This window comes from Drosophila obscura, unplaced genomic scaffold, assembly GCF_018151105.1.
Source record: "Drosophila obscura isolate BZ-5 IFL unplaced genomic scaffold, ASM1815110v1 contig_17, whole genome shotgun sequence".
NCBI lineage: Eukaryota > Metazoa > Arthropoda > Insecta > Diptera > Drosophilidae > Drosophila > Drosophila obscura.
Genome location: NW_024542757.1, coordinates 1,962,150 through 1,978,577, shown reverse-complemented (window position 1 = coordinate 1,978,577; position 16,428 = coordinate 1,962,150). Strand labels below are relative to the sequence as shown.

The following is a 16,428-nucleotide window of genomic DNA, read 5'->3' as shown; positions in this document are numbered from 1 at the left end:
GATAAGCAGATTATTTTTTTTGTTATATTTTGAAAATAACAATATTATATGAATCCATTGCGGATTTTTTTTAAATTACTCAATTATTAAACAATGAAAGGAGGTCTCTTGATATGAAGGACGCTTATATGAATTAAATTCAGTTTTTATTGGATTTTTTTGCAGTGTACCTTTTTCCGATACTATCGACGTATCGCATAGAGTATCGGCCATTTGTCATCTCTAATTTGCGCACCACCAACAGCAAGCTCTGTATTTGTGAAATTTTTACTTAAAATATCTGAATATAAAAATGTTGGGCCGCAGCAGTGTTATTGCACGCAACTTCTCGCAATCCATGGTCCGCTTCAGCGGCCATGGTGGCGTTCCCGGCGAGGTGAGCAAATGAATTCAATAAAACCCAGTGGTTACATAATTGCATTTAGCACATAATCCTGACGGAAAATCAATGATATCATCTGAAAATTCTCTTTGAATATCAGAATCTGCCCTTCGGCCTGACAAACAAGTACAGGATCACCGCTCTGTTCACCATCGGCTGTGTTCTGGGCTTCGGCTCCCCCTTCCTGATCGTCAGACATCAACTGCTGAAGAAGTAAGGTCCCCCAGTGACCATGGCGCAGCCAGCAGGCAGCAGCAACAGCAACAAATGTAAGGTTAGTTGTTTCAACTGCGAAAATTCGCTTAAATATATTTTGTTCTTGCAGATGTAAGATGCTTTGTCGGTCCAGCCAGGCGGTGCAGTGTGTTACAGCTTAAATTTAGGTGTAAAGTGGAAACGTAATAAAGTTGCCCCCAACTGTAAACCAAGCGGATCAATGTTTTTCTTTAGCCTTAAGTAGTAGGCCTGGCCATTTTCCTCTCTATCATTGTCATTTGGCAGACACTAAATAATAATTCGTTTTCTCAGCAAACGGACGGCTTTCTCACAAAAACTAACCTTTTAAGTTGTAAAGACAAAAGAAATTTAATCATGTGGTCTACACTGCGTAGCTCGGTGCGCAATATATGCGAACCGCTGAGTCGCTCTTGCCATCACGGCTATCCCGGCGGTTGTCCGGGTGCGGTAAGTAGCCAGGATTTTCGTGCGTATCCATAATTTGTACAAGCCTGGCTGCTCCATAGAACTTGCCCTGGTCGAAGGGAATGCATAGCCCGGCGCGCTTCACACTGTTCTGGGTTATTATTGGCACTGTGGGCTTTGGTGCCCCATGGCTGGTTGTGCGTCACCAAATGCTTCGTAACACCGGTGGACCACCACCAGAACCGTAAGTACTGTCAGCGCTCCAACGCAGCAGTCACTTAATTATTTGTGTTGCAGCAAACAAGAGGAGGAACAGAAGTAGGATGAAGAAGACGAAAATGAACAAATTACCCATCGAACACATCAGTCTGCCTAACTACAACTCCCTACAATTAGACCACTTAATTTGTGCCTTCATTTAGCAGCGAATAAAACCACACATGTTAATGGATGGCATTGCACATTGATTTGATGTATATTGTCTTATCTAGTTTTTAAGCGCTGGCTTTGTCTATACAATATGTATATATAAGTTTCGTTCGAAAGTTCAGTACGGATCGGAGCCCGCCGTGAGCGGGTGGGCTCTGCGCAACACAATGGTGATGATCATGGAAATTCGTTAGTGGAATTGACTAGGATAACTACATCTCTACAGCTCCTCCTTTTCGTCAAAGTCGTATTCATCCTGTACGGGCGCCTCGTCGCAGTATTTGGCCTGCTCCGAGCAGATTTTGATATCCAAATCATTGCCCAGCTCCTCGGCTTGGAATGCTTTCAGGAAGATTTCGTCATTGTCCTCCAGCACCTCATTGCAAAAGTGGCCCAGACTCTTGTTAAGATCGCCGTCTTGGACGAAATCGACCAATGAAGATTCCGGGTTCATCTGGCCATTGACTATCATCTTCAGCAGTGTGAATTTGCCGTTGCTCTTGTAGGTGGCCTTCAGGTAATCATCCATTTTTTCACCTGCCAGAAGGGGATTGAATCATTGGGAAATGTTGCTGATACTTGATGTATAGGAACTTACAGATCTTCTCCATGAGCTCAGTGAGGAACATCTCAGACTTGATCAAGCGTACACGCTTGCTTACCGAATTTCCCTGGGCATCCAGGCGGAAACCACTCACATCGACCTTCTTATTGGCATCCTCCTTGGCAATGGCTTCTTCCAGCTCTATCACCGTGGCCTTGCACACTGTAAAGAATAGATAAGGGTCGATTTAGGAGCGTGCCAACAGGTCCGCATCAGCCTGTTGCTGCCACTTACCGTGGCACTTGACTTCCTTCGACGTGAAACTGTAGCCTTGGGCCAGCACCACCAGGCAGCACAATAGTAAAGGTAGGGCCTTTGTCAGCATGGTTTAAAAATATTTAACAATAATTTAATTAAATGGGAATAACAGCTCTCAAAATTATTAGCTACTGGACCACGTCAGCACAGCGCTTGCGGTTTGAAAGTGCGCGAACAGATAGTGTCCACTCTGGGATATACGACTTTAGAGCTACGTGGACTATGTAGCTCAAATTACTCTAATCAGCAGTGCATTTAAATATGCTATGGGCGGAGGTGTGCGACGGTTAGTCTATTGAGAATGATAAATAAATATTCGAGTAAAGTAAATAAAGCCAGAAAATGTTTTTGACACTAATCTATCGATAGTCGTCGAGTCGATGTTTTTTGTTCTCAAAATATGGTGTCGTTTTTCAACACGAATCAAAGGGAAGAGGAAGAAGAAGATTCTCGCGGCAAAAATAAAAATCAAATATACCCGAAAACTAAAAATAACTGCCAGCACGGGTGATATTCAATTTACCAGTATTACTAAGCATCAAAAACCAATCTATGTATGTATAACAGATCCCGCGATTTGCGCAATATTGTTGACCGAGACCGTCTGCCGCAGTTCTCCCGCCTGGCCCAGACTTCCCAGCGCTGATAACTTAAAGAGTCTCATCTCATTGTAAATAGAGAATTAATCGTGTGTGGTTCGCGCTGCGCTTCTCAATATAAATGCAATCGAATAATATAGTTAACCGGGAAATCATTGGTTCAGCTAGTAAATACACAGCGCGGGCACAATTCTGCGCTCATTTCTACATGCTCTTATTAACAATTTGGTCTCGCGAGATCGCCTATAATTGGCGTTAATTGAGTGTCTGTCTCTCGCACTGTCTCTACTTGTGCTTTTGTTTCTGTGTCTTGTGTCTCATTTGTGTGTCGTTGCGGTCGTGTGTGGGGGCTCTGGGGGAGGTAATGCCTGCGCCTGCCCTCACTGTTTGCTCGGTTAAATTGATAAGAGAGAATTATACATTACATGCATTTTGCAATATTTATAGTTCATTTGCCGCCTGCCCGCAAAACGGAAGTGAAGCTGGAATTGCTGTCAAACATCTACCAAAACTTGTCGGTTGTTATGCTGCGATTCCGTTGACCCCTCGCGTCTAAAAGTCGTGATCCCCAATCGGCGATAAGAGATCATTCATTGAGCACTTAATTATAATAGTTGGCATGAATAGATATCTATAGTCACTCAGCACGTGTCCATTGAGGATTGGAGAATGTTCTAAACTTTATTTGCAAGCGTGTACATTATGTCTGATTAAAATCCATTCCGAATCAGGATCAACGACGGCAATTGCAAACAGCTTTGCCGTTACAGTAGCCACCCTTGAAGCCTTTCGCAAGACAGTGGGCGGCGCAGGCCGTGTGCTTTACGTTCCACTTCGAAAGCAGATCGCAGGTGGCTCGTTTCTGGCGACTATGCTCGGTGACATCCTGGACTACGGGTTGCTCCATCAGTTGGACCAAGGGTTTAACCACCAAGGTTTTAGCCACATCCTCCTCGAAGTGCTCCTCTGGCAGGGGTTGAGCCTTCACCAGACACAGCACAGCCAAGGAAAGAGCAAGGAAAACGATGAACTTCATTCTGGAATATTCACAGGGATGATACTGTTGTGTCGGATCGTGGGATCTGTTGGTTCTGTTGTAGTCTCTGGCTCTTTTTATAGCAAACTTCGCTGCGTATTGTCTGAGCGCTTCGCGTAGGGACTCCCACTGGGTGACTTACTCTCATTGTTATTTCATTATGCGCGGACACGTCTCGGGGGATTTTACTTTATTGAGAGTATGTACTTCCACAATGCGATGGAAAACCCGAGGTCTCGGTACATTTATTAATTGTATTGCCAATATTGGCCATCTTAAAAGATAACAGGGAAGACAGCTTATGCGAGCTTGTCATGTGTCATCTCTTTTATAGAGATATGGTGGGAACAGAAGTCTCTATACAAGTTCGTAAATAGCTAGAAAGACTAGCGGAGGGGATAATACAAATGTTGCTTTAACTTTTCAACTCCGTAAATCTTTTGGTAAAAAAATAAAGAAAAATCGCAAATAGTGCTGATCGGGTAGGAATTATAATGGCTTCAATTTCTGACTAACTGTTAAAGTGCTCCACCATCCAAAGGGTTGCAGATGCAGATACAAATTCTCATATACAGATACGCAATCCACAAGACAATAAATAAATTCGACCGAAAAAGTTCTTCATAAAGAAAGACAAATAAACAAACAAGAATCACAAAATGATTAGTTGGGCACACAGGCGGGCAGGCGGGCGTATTGTATCCGCGTGTGTGTATGTTTGTGTTTGTATGCATCTGTATCTATATCTATATCTGCATCTGGTTCTGGAATGAGCCGAACACTGAACCAACTGAATCCCACGGGCTGTAGCAGTAGCAGGGCCTATGTAGTCTCTGGCTCTCGCCCTCAAGTGCCCCTTGTCGCTGCCTGTTTACCTTTGTTATCGACCATGTTGTATTGAATTTGGCGTCATACTGTCTGGCAGTCTTCTCTCTCCACTCTACTCCAAGCCCTCCTCCGCCTCCTCCTTCTCCTTCTACGCCCCCTTCTGCTCCTTGGCATGTTCGATCGTAAAAGAAGACCACAAAACTGAGTGTGGAAACAGGCGGGGGGGCAGCCGAAAACAATGCCTGAGAGGAGAGGGTCGGGCTATCGCTGCCGTCAGACTGTCTGGCAGGTTTCACACCGAAACGGAGATCGGCAGACCGGGGTAGGGGATCGGACCGGGAGACCTGCCTCCTTCGATACCAGCCCGGCAGCCGCAGCAGCAGCAGCAGCACCACCACCACCACTAGCTCTATAAATCACAGACGTGCGACGGACGGCAGGAGCAGGGCTCAACGAGTATATAGCTCACGTTTTCCTTTTCTCCTCTCCTTCGGGCCATCCTACCTTTTCGACTCCTCCACCATCTTTACCTCTGCGGGCACAGCAGCTGGTGCTGTGGTCCCACCAACTGTTGCTTTGGTTTTTTGTTGTTTTGTTTTAGATGTTTTGGTGAGGCAGCCTCTTGAGATGTACAAAGGAACATAAATTTCACACTCGCACACACATTGAAGCATGCCTCCTCTGCGCTTGTGCGAGACTGCATGTGTGTGTGTGTGTGTGTGTGTGCCTTTATGCTGCTGCACTCTGCTGTCCAGTTTCGGACGCGGAGCCGTGTCAGGGGGAAGAAACACACTAAAAGGCAAAAGCAAAGTAAAAGATAAGATATGGCGGAGACAGAGACACGCCAGACATTGTGGCGACATTGTCGATTTTCAATGCGGCGGCGGCGGCGGCGCTGCACGCCACCAGACCGATCCTCTCTCTCACATACACATGCATATCTACATACGCGGCAGCGCACAGTGGGTGAAATGACCAATCTGGCCAAAGAAAAAAACGCCATTTTCGCTTACTCAACTTTCGTGCAGTAAGAGGCCTCTCCCAGCCTCCCTCTCCCAGACACACACATCTTCTGTTAGTTTCAATTAGTAACATTAATGGGATATCCTGGTCTGCACAGTGACAAATTTTAAATATTAATTTTACAGGGCAAGCAATTTGTTGTTTTTTATATGCCAACATTTTTTCTACATTTTTTTTTTTGCTAGATTTTATCATTTAACCCACTGTGCAGCGGTACGGTAGGTCTTTCTCTCTCTCTCTCGCTCTGTCCCTCTCTCTTTGTGGCCAGTTTAGGCCGGGCCGGCTATATTCTGCCTTGGCTACTCCACAGCAACTTGGTGGATGTCAGTCGACAGAAAACTTTGCGACCGTTGGTTGGTTGGTTTTTGGTTATTTTCGGACGGTTTTTGAAATTTTTGAAATCGGCAAAAAATCATACACATAAATAAAGGCAGAAATCCATTGTATAAACAAGATCTACAACACCTTAATGCACATATGTACACACACGTGCAGTACATATGCATGTATGTACGTATGGATGTTCGCGTATATACATAGGTGTAGAAACAGTTACTATAAATAGCAAACGGAAATCGATAAATAAATAAAGCGCTCAAGTAAAAGTTCTATCTCTCCTCCCACCACACACACACACACACAACACAGTACACCCACAATAATAGAAAGAAGAAATTCTAATTGCGACTTTGCAAAAATATAAAAAACAAAAGTTTGCTGTGGTGAAATAAATGCATATTTGAATATTTGATTATAATGCTGATCTTTGGGCATTTCTTGCTCTAACTGTGAATACGAACACACAAACACTTTGGCCACAAACACAAACAGTTAAAAGAATTAAAATTGCTTGCACTGAAATGTTTGCGCGATGTTTATTCCTGACCTTGTTCGTGGTGGTCATGGCGGCGGACGGCAAGAGCAACGATCAGTCCAAGGAGCGGCGACTGGAGCAGACGGTAAGTGATTATTAAACCATAAACCATAAAAACTATAAATAAATATGTAAGACACCACTAATCATTGATTAGTTTCGATATCCTAACTAATCCGATTATGCAGCGCTATGGATGGAATGGTTAAAGGGATCAATCATTGCCAAAAACTCTGCTTTTAAGTCCCTGCATCTGCCCCTGCCCCATTCCGCTAAGACATACAAATGATCATCACTTTGTAGTAATCCCAAGAAAACACTTGAATATTCCAGGTATTAAAAGTGCTTCTTCGGCTGGGCTGGGCTGGGCTTGTCCAAAAGGCAGACAAAGAAGAAGTTGCCACTGATGCTGCTGGCTGCTGGCTGTTGGCTGCTCAACTTCAGCTTGTGACTTCTTCTACCTAACCTGCTGCCGCCGTGCTGTCTGCCAACTTCGTCTTGGCTGGCAGTTTGCCGGCTCAGCCCCACCCCTCCCCCTCCCACTGTGTCTCTCCATCATTTTTGTTTTTGTTTCATCTGCCCGACGTACGAACGAGTTTCGTTTCGTGTTCGTTCGTTCAGCAAAAAGCCAGGGGAGAACAAAAAAAGATCAGAAAACGGTCCAAAGCGTTTTTTGCCTCTTCGAATTGGAGTTGGTGTTGGAGTTGGCCAGAACCCAAACCTGGACCCAGGCCAGAGCACAGCAGAGCAGAGGTTTCTTTTTTGCCAATGCCACTAAGCTGCCTGATGATGACAAAGTGTGAAGAAGTATTTAAAGTGTTATTCTCGCTGTTGGGCTCGGGATCGGGATCGGGATCCCTTTTCCCATCACATCCACTCCCTCCTCATACGAGCATTCGGTGCTGTGCTCGCTCTTCGTCTTCTTCTGCCGTTCGGCGAGCGTGAGAACTGTCAGTCAATAATTTTGTCGTTATCTGTCGGTAACAATCCTTGAGCTGTCTCCATTTATAATTTGTGGCCCTGTGCGAGAGACAGGGTGCCCGGGCCGGTGCAGTGCACAGGGCAGGGCGTTGGTTTTGGATTCCCAATCCAGGCACGTTTTTGGGATAACGCCCTATTTATAAAAAGCCAATAATAATATGTATTCAAAGGAATGCCATTTGCATTTCCAATTAGACATTCTCATGTCATTGGCGCCGACATCGACTGTGATCGATGGCATTCCGTTTCAAGTAAACCTCCCCAAGTCCCCACCCCCCGACCGGGCCACACAGATGCCCCACATTACATACATATATTTCGAAGAACGGACATTGGATCTGCTGATTGAAGCAATATGATGGCATACGAGTATTCTGGTTCGCTCCCCATTCGTCCGATATCTGTCTGCACTTATGTACATCTGTACATTCATACATATGTACATACATGTACATATGTATGTATCTGGGAGTCAAAAATCACCTGCGCACTCCGATTACCGGCGAGCGCGTGCTCAAAGCACACAATTTGGATTCAAAATTGTTTGCAGACATTCTATTATTTTTGGTGCATGTATGAACAGAGATGTACATACATATGTATGTACATTATACATACTATGCATACATATGTATGTACATATGTATTTATTAGGGGAAACAAGATAACACTGGGACAGGTATTATTTGTATTTCTCATGACAGGTACAACATTTATGTCTGGCTTCTGGTATTTAAATAAAAAAAGATTTAAAAAGATTCCTCCCAAATAGATTGTTAGGTGATCTTTTTTTAGAACAGATCATCCGGAACCCTTTGTATACACTTTCACCTAGATTTTATATACATATTCAAATAGATTCAGATCCGCGTCATGTTTGAGTAACCCTGAAGATAATTTATCTGGAAGTATTCTCCCTTCGGCCTTGATCGGTACCACTTTTGAGTTTCTGCTCCAAAGATGCACCAGATACGAGTTTTTTGTAAGAGCCATTGTCTGCTCCAGTTTGTCGGTCTTGAAGAAGTCACGCCACTGAATATCAGGCACAGCGTAGAAGGCGCCTTGGCCATACACCTGGAAGCCATTGCATCGTTCGTGATCGTCCTGCATCATTGCGATGTGATTAGTGCCGCAGATCTTTTTGGCCAGGGGTGATAACACCCGTGGTACCCCATCCATAGCCATTGAAATGCAGCTCAAAATCGCGCAGACATGCCCTGGCCATGTCATGATAACTGCCATTGCCCCGCCATATATTGGACTTCGCCCCTGCATAATTGGGTGGCAAAACCTCCATATTTTGCAGCACGACCACATCCAGGTCCAGATAGAGGCCGTCATAACGAAGCAGGGTCAAATAACGCAGGAAATCGGCGATATGAACGACTATATACATATCTGCAAAGTATTAAGATGCCATTGACGGGCTGACTGGAGGCACATCTCGGAGTTCTAAATTACCGCGGGGCAAATAGTAAACCGGCGTTGAGCCATTCTTCGATGGGTGTGCCGGCTGCGTATCTCCAGACATTCAGACGCCGCAAATAGACATTGTTGTAGCTTAAGATGGCAACGACAAGCTGCTGCTGGTTGAATCTGTTCCCTCCGTTGGAGTCAGCAACAAGTCTGTGTGTTTCGGTCAACAAACAAAACAAACACCTGAAAACTCGGATTGTGGAGTGCAGCAGATTCGATTGCGCAAGCTTAACGAGCGTTTACCTTCGGGATATTATACTCGTGATATTTGGCATCATAGTCGGAGCCTACGCCAGTCTAGGCGGAAGCTAGCCAGCGGATCTGCACATTTCAATGTTTCTCTCGACAATGGCCTGACAACTGTGGCAACTGGCCACCGTGCAGCTGAAAAGAAGCTAAGAATCCTATGACTATCATAATCAGTGACCCAATCATAAAAAGAAACCGTCGCAGGAGCATGGCGTGCTTGGTAGGCGGGCTACATAACAATTGGACAATCCGAGAAGAGATTTGTGTAAGGAAAATATATCTAATTACTTTATTTTCTCTCACAAAACACTAGAGTTTGCAAGAGGGCAGAAATACGAATGGCATCATAAAGTACATAGTTGATTTCACAGCCTTCTTAGGGTTTCAGGAGAAACAAGAAGAATTCTGTGTTGGTATGCCACAATAATTCGAAATTATTATTATAATGACTTGAATCGAAGCCCACCGTTCGTATTGTATTGCATTGTATAATGAGTAGATCCACTTTCGCTTTTGGCATTTGCAAGACAAGACCCCTCAATTAAGTATCCTAATACCTTATCACAAACATGTTTCAGCTATTGGACATTTAGATACGCAGATGAATGTGACTTTTCAATAACAGCAAAATCTAATTAATGTCCAAATGGATGTGGGCTGTGGGCTGGCCGAACAAATTGGCGACAAAAGGCGCTGCGCTGCAGTGGCAGTGGCAGTCTCTTAAGTGCTACGCAATTGTGTTTGGTCTCCCATATTTCTTTTTCATGATTTACATATGTACAAACATAAACGTACATATGTACATACATATGATTTTGTGGGCTAAACAAGAATTCGCTCACTCAGCAGCCGTACCGGCCCAGGCATCGGCATCGGCATCCCAGCCAGCCAGCCAGCCAGTTGGTCGACACTCGACAACGAAAGCGACAGGCTGCCATAATTTCGGTGCGAATTTTTGGGTTTCGCATAGCTTTTTGTACATTGCTCGTATTCGCGATGCCATTCAAGTTATGGGCCTGACAACTTTGATTTTCATATTAGCCATGTCGCGTGTATCCACCCCGCTGCTGCTGGCCCCTTCTGCCAGGCCAGGCGGCCAGTCACTGTGCGCCATTCCGTATGCAAGTCAGATTCGAGTAGCCAGACGCTTGGCGACGACTCGGAGACTTGGCCATAAATGCGATAAATCATTTTACGCGTGTTCGATTCTGTTTAAGCGTGTCCCCCCTGAGCGGGGGGAGTGGCAGTGGTATTGGGAGCGGTAGAAAAATGCTTCACATTCCCAATTGACACCTCTTCCGTGGACCTTCCAGCTGAAACTGTCTGCGTGCGCCGCCAAGATGGGCAAGTGCGATGAGAGCGAGGGTCCTGTCTGCGGCACCGATGGCCAGACCTATCACACGCGCTGCCACCTGCTCCGGGCGCAGTGCAGCGGCCATCCGGTGAGCCTTAAGTACCGCGGTTCCTGCAATGGTGAGTGAGCGACTTTTTCGATCTTCTGCCCCAATTGTAATGCTTACTTTGGCCGATTGCAGGCTGCCTGGAGGCTGTCCAATTTGCGCGTCGCCAGCAGGCACGCGATCCCAAGTATTTTGTGCCGCGTTGTCGCAAGGATGGAAACTATGCTGCCAGGCAGTGCTACGGAGAGGCTGGATGCTGGTGCAGTGACAGCATGGGCCGTCCCATTGAGGACACATCCACATTGTCGCGTCGCAGAAAGCCCAAGTGTCGGGCCTACAGGCGCAACCGTCGCCGCTTGCCCACGCAACAGATCAGCTACGATGCTGATTCTGCCAGAGGCAGTGCCAGTGCCGAGGCAAGCAGCAGTGGCAGTGGAACAGCTGCTCATCGTCCATGTGGCAAGGCGGATCGCACGGCATTCAACGCCAATCTTATCGAGGTGTTCCGCAGCGAGTACTTGCGCTTTGGCCCAACAGAAACCCACTCGGACGCCGCCATCTTGGACTGGAAATTTACCCGACTAGATGCGGATGGCAATCAGTTGCTGGACAGGCAAGAAGTGCGCGAGCTGAAGAAGCTCCTCAAGCGGGTGAGTAGCGTAGCGGCTGTCCATGTGCCCTGTGGACGTCAGCGTCTGTCTGATGGATCGCCATCACCCTCAAATATACACCCACTTTAATACAAACCAAACCCATATTATAAATATTTGCTGATTTGTATGCGAACAGGCGGTGAAGCCGCGACGCTGTGGACGTGCTTTTGGCAAGTATTGTGATGTCAGCAAAGACGACAACCTGTCCCGCATCGAGTGGAGCCTTTGCCTGTTTAAAGATGCGCATAATCGTAAGTAAAAGTTATTAATTTTCTTTTTGTTGGTGCACTCCACTCAAAACTAACTGTAATTCACGACTATCGAACAGAGCATAAGCAATCGGTTAACCAGGGGAGCGATGAGTATCGATTATTAATATAAATAAAACGTTCGGTTAGCCCCAGGGGTGGAAAAATATTTACTAACTTCCATGATAACATCATCCAATATGTACGCTAAGTTACTCACATCCTGGTATCTGTGTGTTGTCTGTATACAGGTAGTGCCGCCGTTGATGTCCCAAATGGCAGCTTGGCCACGGCACCGCCACGCGACATGCACTATCTCATTCACACCACAAATTCAGATAGCAACAACAACCACGATCATACCAACACCAATATCATCGGCAGCAGCAGTCCCCCACACTCGTACCCGGAGGATCTGAGCGTTGAAAGCGAGGAGCATGATGAGAGCTACGACGATGGTGCGACCGGGTACGGCAATGGCAATGGCAACGGCAAGGATGAGGACGAATCGGACGCCTCGAGCATGCACCTTTCACGCACATCTCTCAACTATCCGTCACTAATTAGTACGTACATACATAAACGCTTGTGTTGTTGTTGTTGTTGTTGTTCTTGGTTGCAGAGCACTAACCGAAATTAGTAACATTCATATCCATTTGGCATGTATCCAAAGGGCAGAATAGATTGTATGTTAATGCCCATATCTTGACAGTGCTGAACTCCAAGACGCCGGAATCGACGAACACCGAGAATGAGGGCGAGTCCAACTGCTGGGTCGATCAGTCGGTGGCACTGGAGGAACAGGGCGTAAGTTACACCACCTCTCCCCTCCCCCGTCAAAAGTGTATTTATTGTAATGGAAATGGTCTCTCTGGTCTGGATTTCCACAGCACGGTGGCATGAGCCGGTTGTATGTGCCCGAATGTATGCCCGATGGACGCTATCAGCGAATCCAGTGCTACAGCTCCACCCCATACTGCTGGTGTGTGAACGAGGACACGGGCAAAAACATTCCGGGCACTTGGGTAAAGAACAAGCCGCCCCAGTGCGATGAGGACATCGTCGTGAGACCCATGAAGGGATGCACCGAACCCCGCAAGACGCAGTTCCTCAAGGAGCTCAAGGCATACCTCAACACGCAGCTCTCTCTGCCCAGCAGTCCAACGAGGTAGCATTGGTGCCTGAACACTGTTTTATCTAACTATCTAACTCTTCCCCCTCCACCCTCAAGCAGCACCAATTCGACCATGTGGAAAACGGAAGATGAACGGATTGCCACACTGAGCTTTGTGTATCTGGATAAGAACAAAAACAAGTCGTGGGAGCGCAGAGAATGGAAAGTGTTCCGGGATCTGGTCACCAGTGCGAGGTGAGCATCAATCACGATTGTGTTTGATAATTATCAATCCACGTAATAATCGTCCACAGCAATTTGCGGAGATGTGGCAAGAAGATGCCGCGCTACTGTGATGTGAATGGTGATAAGAAGATCTCTTTGGCCGAGTGGCTCAATTGTCTGCAGTCCTCACCACGGGCGCAGAGTGCCACCACAGCTAAGCCGGCACAGTCAAGTGAGTAGAGATCTGAAACGCTTGGGGGAATGATTGATGGTGATGCTTGACTTCGTTCCAGATGAGACAGCCAATCCGAAACTCCTGGGATTAAATCCACTGGAGAAATATCTTAAAGATTAGTTTTGGGAGAAGGTTTCTGGTTCTTTTTGCTGCTACTGCTACTCATTAGATGTCGTCGTGCCATGCCACACACACCCACCACATATAAACACACGCACAAACACACCCAAACCCACACCCACACCCACACCCTACACACAGACACATTCCTAGCATATAGATTCTACGATTTACAAGTGTATGTTACTAATTCTTAATTAGTGTTGTAAATATTGACATAAATGTTTAAGTTTAGTGTAAAGTATTTGGTAAATGTGGACATGGACTTGGATTCGATCCGGGTTTGTATTATCGCAGCTTTTCCACGAGACGATCGCAGTTGACCAGGCGCAGCAGCAGCTTGGCAGCATACGATAGCAGCAGTAGCACCAGCGTGGTCACCTCCATGATGACAAAATGCGATATCGACGAGCCGATGTCCAACCAGGAGCCCTGATTGCGCACCAGAAACAGAAAGTTTAGACCCATTATGTCGCAAATTATCAGCAGACAGATGAAGATTCTCTGCTCCTGCTCACGCGCACACTCGCAGTGGGTATAGACAATGGTCAAGTTCAGCACCACCGGCAAGAGCAGCTTCAGCAGCACCAGTCCCATGATGATGAATGGCAAGAAGTTGCTCAGAAAGCAACGCGCTATGTTGGGATCAAACGAACTGATCGACGCAATGTTTCCGCTGCCGAAGAGCGAAAAGAATGTATACAGTAGAATGGTAAATGCCAGGCGCAGAACCGATTTCTCTGAGCTGCGGGAACTCTGGGCAAGTGATAGGCTCAGCTCCATGGTGAGCAGCTGCACAAAAACGGATTCGTATGAGGTGCAAAGCAGAGCATAGAGTGAGCCCAGATTGAAGCAGATCTGAGCCAGACGCACCTCCAGTTTCGCCTCACTGTTGAATAGAATGGAGGCAAAGGCGTAGATAAGGAACGACCAACTAACCAGGTGAAGTGCAATGGGAACGCCAATTTGGTTTGAGTGCAGATGCACACAGATGATGGTGTTCAGCAGGATCAGAGCGTTGCAGTATTTGGTGTGCTTCGTGAACATGAGGCGTCGCTCCTTGGACCACAAAGCATTCACGAGTATGAGCACAATGCCAGCCAGAAAAAGATACCAGTTCTGGTAGCCCACTGACGGCGGCAGAAGGGGGAAACAGCCAAGGACAATGACCAGCGCCAGCCAGGAGTAGAATTCCCGGGAATTGGGCACGAAGTTTCTCCAATTGTTGTAGCATCCAAAGGCAACAAAACACACCGAGATCAGACGACGCTCGAAGAAGGTGAACACCATCAGCTCAGCACATACAGTAATCAGTAAAAGTTGCGACGCCGAAGTCAGCCGTGCAGGGGCTCCAGGCTGACTGGTCGGGACAGCTGCGGAGGAGGATCCGCACGCCTTGGGATTCAGTGCCAGCATCCATACAGGCAACGGGAGCAACAAGTAGAATGCAATGGCTATCGGTGCTCGCTGGGCCACCAAAAAGAACAGCAGCAAGAACATGGAGACATCCAATGTTACTCTGGACACCTTTTCCTGCCTTTCGAGCATTATCTGAAGTCTTCCCGCCACGTTCCTGGACAGCAGTCGATACAGGTAGAATATCCAACCGAGGAAGGTGGCCGTAGTGCTTAGCAGTAGGCAATTGCGATAGTAGCCGTGATAGTAGTCTATTCCCTTCAGAGTTAGCTCCATGACGACATTGCTCCTGGCCAAAGATTTCGCATAGGCCTTTTCCGTGTGCAGCTTGACTACCAGCTGCTTGTACGTATTGATTTCTGCCGGCGACAGCTCATCGAAGTTGTTCAGTAAGTCAGCAAAGAGTCCCTGCCTGTGCTGCTCCAGCAGCTTCTCGTATTGCGCCAACAACTGGAGCGCATTGCTGTGAGCAGCCATGGCCTGGTACTCCTCACTCACAGCCATGTAACCGGTGGGCAGTACCCCAAAGTTGTTCATCGGGGGAGGCAGGCCAATCAGCGCGGACATCAGTGGTGTCAGCTGTGCCTGCTCGAGCTCATGCAACGGCAACTGGAGACCCTCATCGTTGGCTACAAATTTGCGGGCTCCCACGGTGGAAGCGATACGAGAAACTCCTGCGCCCCAGAGCATGAAGGGTGTTTCGGTTTCATGTGGGGCTCCAGACCCATGGGAGCCTAGAAGTGAACAATACCATAAAATGTGTAAATGAATGTGATTTAGGCTGCAAACCTGAGTCAGTCATGCCGTGGTCGGAGGTCAGCAAGTAGACTGTTTTCTTATCAGGAAAGACGCTCTCAAATTCGTGGTACATCTGCCAGATGCCATGCTCCGTAAAGTTTAGATTTTCTAGGAAAAGCGTTGTCCCTGGCTTGTGGACGTGACCGGCCGTGTCGAGGCCCAGCAAGTGCATGAAAAAAACAACCGGGTGGAATTTGGGCAACTCATCCTTCTTTCGGTTAAGGAGAAAGCGCACCTGCCGGAACACCCACTCGTCCAGCTTGTAGGTTTTGTACTTTCCCGAGAAGTCCATATCGTGGGAGTATGCATCGAAGTACATTCGGGGGTCGTTCTCCTTGGTCAGCTTTTGAAATATGTTTAGAATGTCTGGAGCTCCCCAGGAATAGCTGTGACCACTGCGATTGAGCACAGTGTCAAAGTCAATGGGATTCTCCTTCCAGCCCTTTAGCACTGCCGATGGATCCTCGTAGAGACCGGCAATCAATGCTATGTGTCCCGGTCGAGACTCGGTGGGCACACGCGTGCGAGAGATTCCAACCAAGCCCTCGCGCATGAATATCTTCCGCAAGTGCGGAACATGCCGGCAGTTGTCTTCGAAAAACGAAGCGGCGCGCAGTCCGTCAGTGACAATCAGAACCAAACGATTCGCCGGGGCTTCCAATCCGTATCCAATAAATGGTGTCTGTGGCTTCAGATCATTGATAACGGGGGATCGAAAGTATATCACAAAAATCGAGCCCAGAAGCAGTACATGGACCACCAAGGCGTAAACAATCCACATTCTGTTTTACAATTTTAATTCATAAACAAAAATCAGCTGTTAGCGCCCAGTGTTGAG

At 46.9% G+C, this 16,428-nt stretch overlaps 6 protein-coding genes across 14 annotated transcripts; 3 read left to right on the top strand and 3 right to left on the bottom strand.

Moving 5' to 3' along the window:
- Positions 1–210: 210 nt before the first annotated feature.
- LOC111075396 (cytochrome c oxidase subunit 7C, mitochondrial) lies at positions 211–810 on the top strand. Of its 2 annotated transcripts, none has more exons than XM_022368673.2 (3): positions 211–376; positions 483–656; positions 708–810. In XM_022368673.2, exons 1-2 carry the CDS (start codon positions 293–295, stop codon positions 597–599), a joined length of 201 nt encoding a protein of 66 aa, XP_022224365.1. In that variant the 5' UTR covers positions 211–292; the 3' UTR covers positions 600–656; positions 708–810. The 2 variants fall into 2 exon arrangements, with proteins under 2 accessions (XP_022224365.1, XP_022224364.1); XM_022368672.2 differs by having other exon boundaries at positions 212–376; positions 483–651.
- Positions 811–874: 64 nt separating this feature from the next.
- Positions 875–1,475, top strand: LOC111075395. Its single transcript, XM_022368671.2, has 3 exons — positions 875–1,066; positions 1,126–1,268; positions 1,322–1,475. The coding sequence occupies exons 1-3, from the start codon at positions 974–976 to the stop codon at positions 1,344–1,346; spliced, it is 261 nt and encodes an 86-aa protein (XP_022224363.1). The 5' UTR covers positions 875–973; the 3' UTR covers positions 1,347–1,475.
- Positions 1,468–2,646, bottom strand: LOC111075391 (protein seele). Its single transcript, XM_022368668.2, has 3 exons — positions 2,292–2,646; positions 2,052–2,219; positions 1,468–1,990 (listed from the first exon to the last, which is right to left on the bottom strand). The coding sequence occupies exons 1-3, from the start codon at positions 2,380–2,382 to the stop codon at positions 1,674–1,676; spliced, it is 576 nt and encodes a 191-aa protein (XP_022224360.2). The 5' UTR covers positions 2,383–2,646; the 3' UTR covers positions 1,468–1,673.
- Positions 2,647–2,772: 126 nt separating this feature from the next.
- LOC111075384 (SPARC-related modular calcium-binding protein 2) lies at positions 2,773–13,617 on the top strand. 8 transcript variants are annotated; one of them, XM_022368643.2, is made up of 11 exons: positions 2,773–2,869; positions 6,450–6,760; positions 10,695–10,854; positions 10,917–11,431; positions 11,571–11,685; positions 11,934–12,248; positions 12,356–12,489; positions 12,573–12,850; positions 12,914–13,051; positions 13,111–13,253; positions 13,315–13,617. In XM_022368643.2, exons 2-11 carry the CDS (start codon positions 6,662–6,664, stop codon positions 13,374–13,376), a joined length of 1,959 nt encoding a protein of 652 aa, XP_022224335.2. In that variant the 5' UTR covers positions 2,773–2,869; positions 6,450–6,661; the 3' UTR covers positions 13,377–13,617. The 8 variants fall into 8 exon arrangements, with proteins under 8 accessions (XP_022224335.2, XP_022224336.2, XP_022224337.2 ...); XM_022368644.2 differs by lacking the exon at positions 2,773–2,869 and adding an exon at positions 3,012–3,081; XM_022368645.2 differs by lacking the exon at positions 2,773–2,869 and having other exon boundaries at positions 6,123–6,760; positions 12,917–13,051.
- LOC111075393 (defensin) lies at positions 3,570–4,021 on the bottom strand. Its single transcript, XM_022368670.2, has one exon. The coding sequence runs from the start codon at positions 3,948–3,950 to the stop codon at positions 3,648–3,650; it is 303 nt and encodes a 100-aa protein (XP_022224362.1). The 5' UTR covers positions 3,951–4,021; the 3' UTR covers positions 3,570–3,647.
- On the bottom strand, positions 13,534–16,379 carry LOC111075381 (GPI ethanolamine phosphate transferase 1-like). The gene is made up of 2 exons (XM_022368639.2): positions 15,582–16,379; positions 13,534–15,526 (listed from the first exon to the last, which is right to left on the bottom strand). Exons 1-2 carry the CDS (start codon positions 16,369–16,371, stop codon positions 13,665–13,667), a joined length of 2,652 nt encoding a protein of 883 aa, XP_022224331.2. The 5' UTR covers positions 16,372–16,379; the 3' UTR covers positions 13,534–13,664.
- Positions 16,380–16,428: the final 49 nt, after the last annotated feature.

Excerpts from the sequence above, each read along its gene's own strand:
- LOC111075395 (XM_022368671.2), top strand. The coding sequence starts at position 974 with ATGTGGTCTACACTGCGTAGCTCGGTGCGCAATATATGCGAACCGCTG. Across the intron at positions 1,067-1,125 it reads CCGGCGGTTGTCCGGGTGCG|AACTTGCCCTGGTCGAAGGG; the intron begins GTAAGTAGCCAG and ends GCTGCTCCATAG. Across the intron at positions 1,269-1,321 it reads GGTGGACCACCACCAGAACC|CAAACAAGAGGAGGAACAGA; the intron begins GTAAGTACTGTC and ends TTTGTGTTGCAG.
- LOC111075384 (XM_022368643.2), top strand. The coding sequence starts at position 6,662 with ATGTTTGCGCGATGTTTATTCCTGACCTTGTTCGTGGTGGTCATGGCG. Across the intron at positions 11,686-11,933 it reads GTTTAAAGATGCGCATAATC|GTAGTGCCGCCGTTGATGTC; the intron begins GTAAGTAAAAGT and ends GTCTGTATACAG. Across the intron at positions 13,052-13,110 it reads GATCTGGTCACCAGTGCGAG|CAATTTGCGGAGATGTGGCA; the intron begins GTGAGCATCAAT and ends AATCGTCCACAG.
- LOC111075381 (XM_022368639.2), bottom strand. The coding sequence starts at position 16,371 with ATGTGGATTGTTTACGCCTTGGTGGTCCATGTACTGCTTCTGGGCTCG. Across the intron at positions 15,527-15,581 it reads CCACGGCATGACTGACTCAG|GCTCCCATGGGTCTGGAGCC; the intron begins GTTTGCAGCCTA and ends GTTCACTTCTAG.
- LOC111075396 (XM_022368673.2), top strand. The coding sequence starts at position 293 with ATGTTGGGCCGCAGCAGTGTTATTGCACGCAACTTCTCGCAATCCATG. Across the intron at positions 377-482 it reads ATGGTGGCGTTCCCGGCGAG|AATCTGCCCTTCGGCCTGAC; the intron begins GTGAGCAAATGA and ends TTTGAATATCAG.
- LOC111075391 (XM_022368668.2), bottom strand. The coding sequence starts at position 2,382 with ATGCTGACAAAGGCCCTACCTTTACTATTGTGCTGCCTGGTGGTGCTG. Across the intron at positions 2,220-2,291 it reads GAAGGAAGTCAAGTGCCACG|TGTGCAAGGCCACGGTGATA; the intron begins GTAAGTGGCAGC and ends TATTCTTTACAG. Across the intron at positions 1,991-2,051 it reads TGAGCTCATGGAGAAGATCT|GTGAAAAAATGGATGATTAC; the intron begins GTAAGTTCCTAT and ends CCCTTCTGGCAG.
- LOC111075393 (XM_022368670.2), bottom strand. The coding sequence starts at position 3,950 with ATGAAGTTCATCGTTTTCCTTGCTCTTTCCTTGGCTGTGCTGTGTCTG.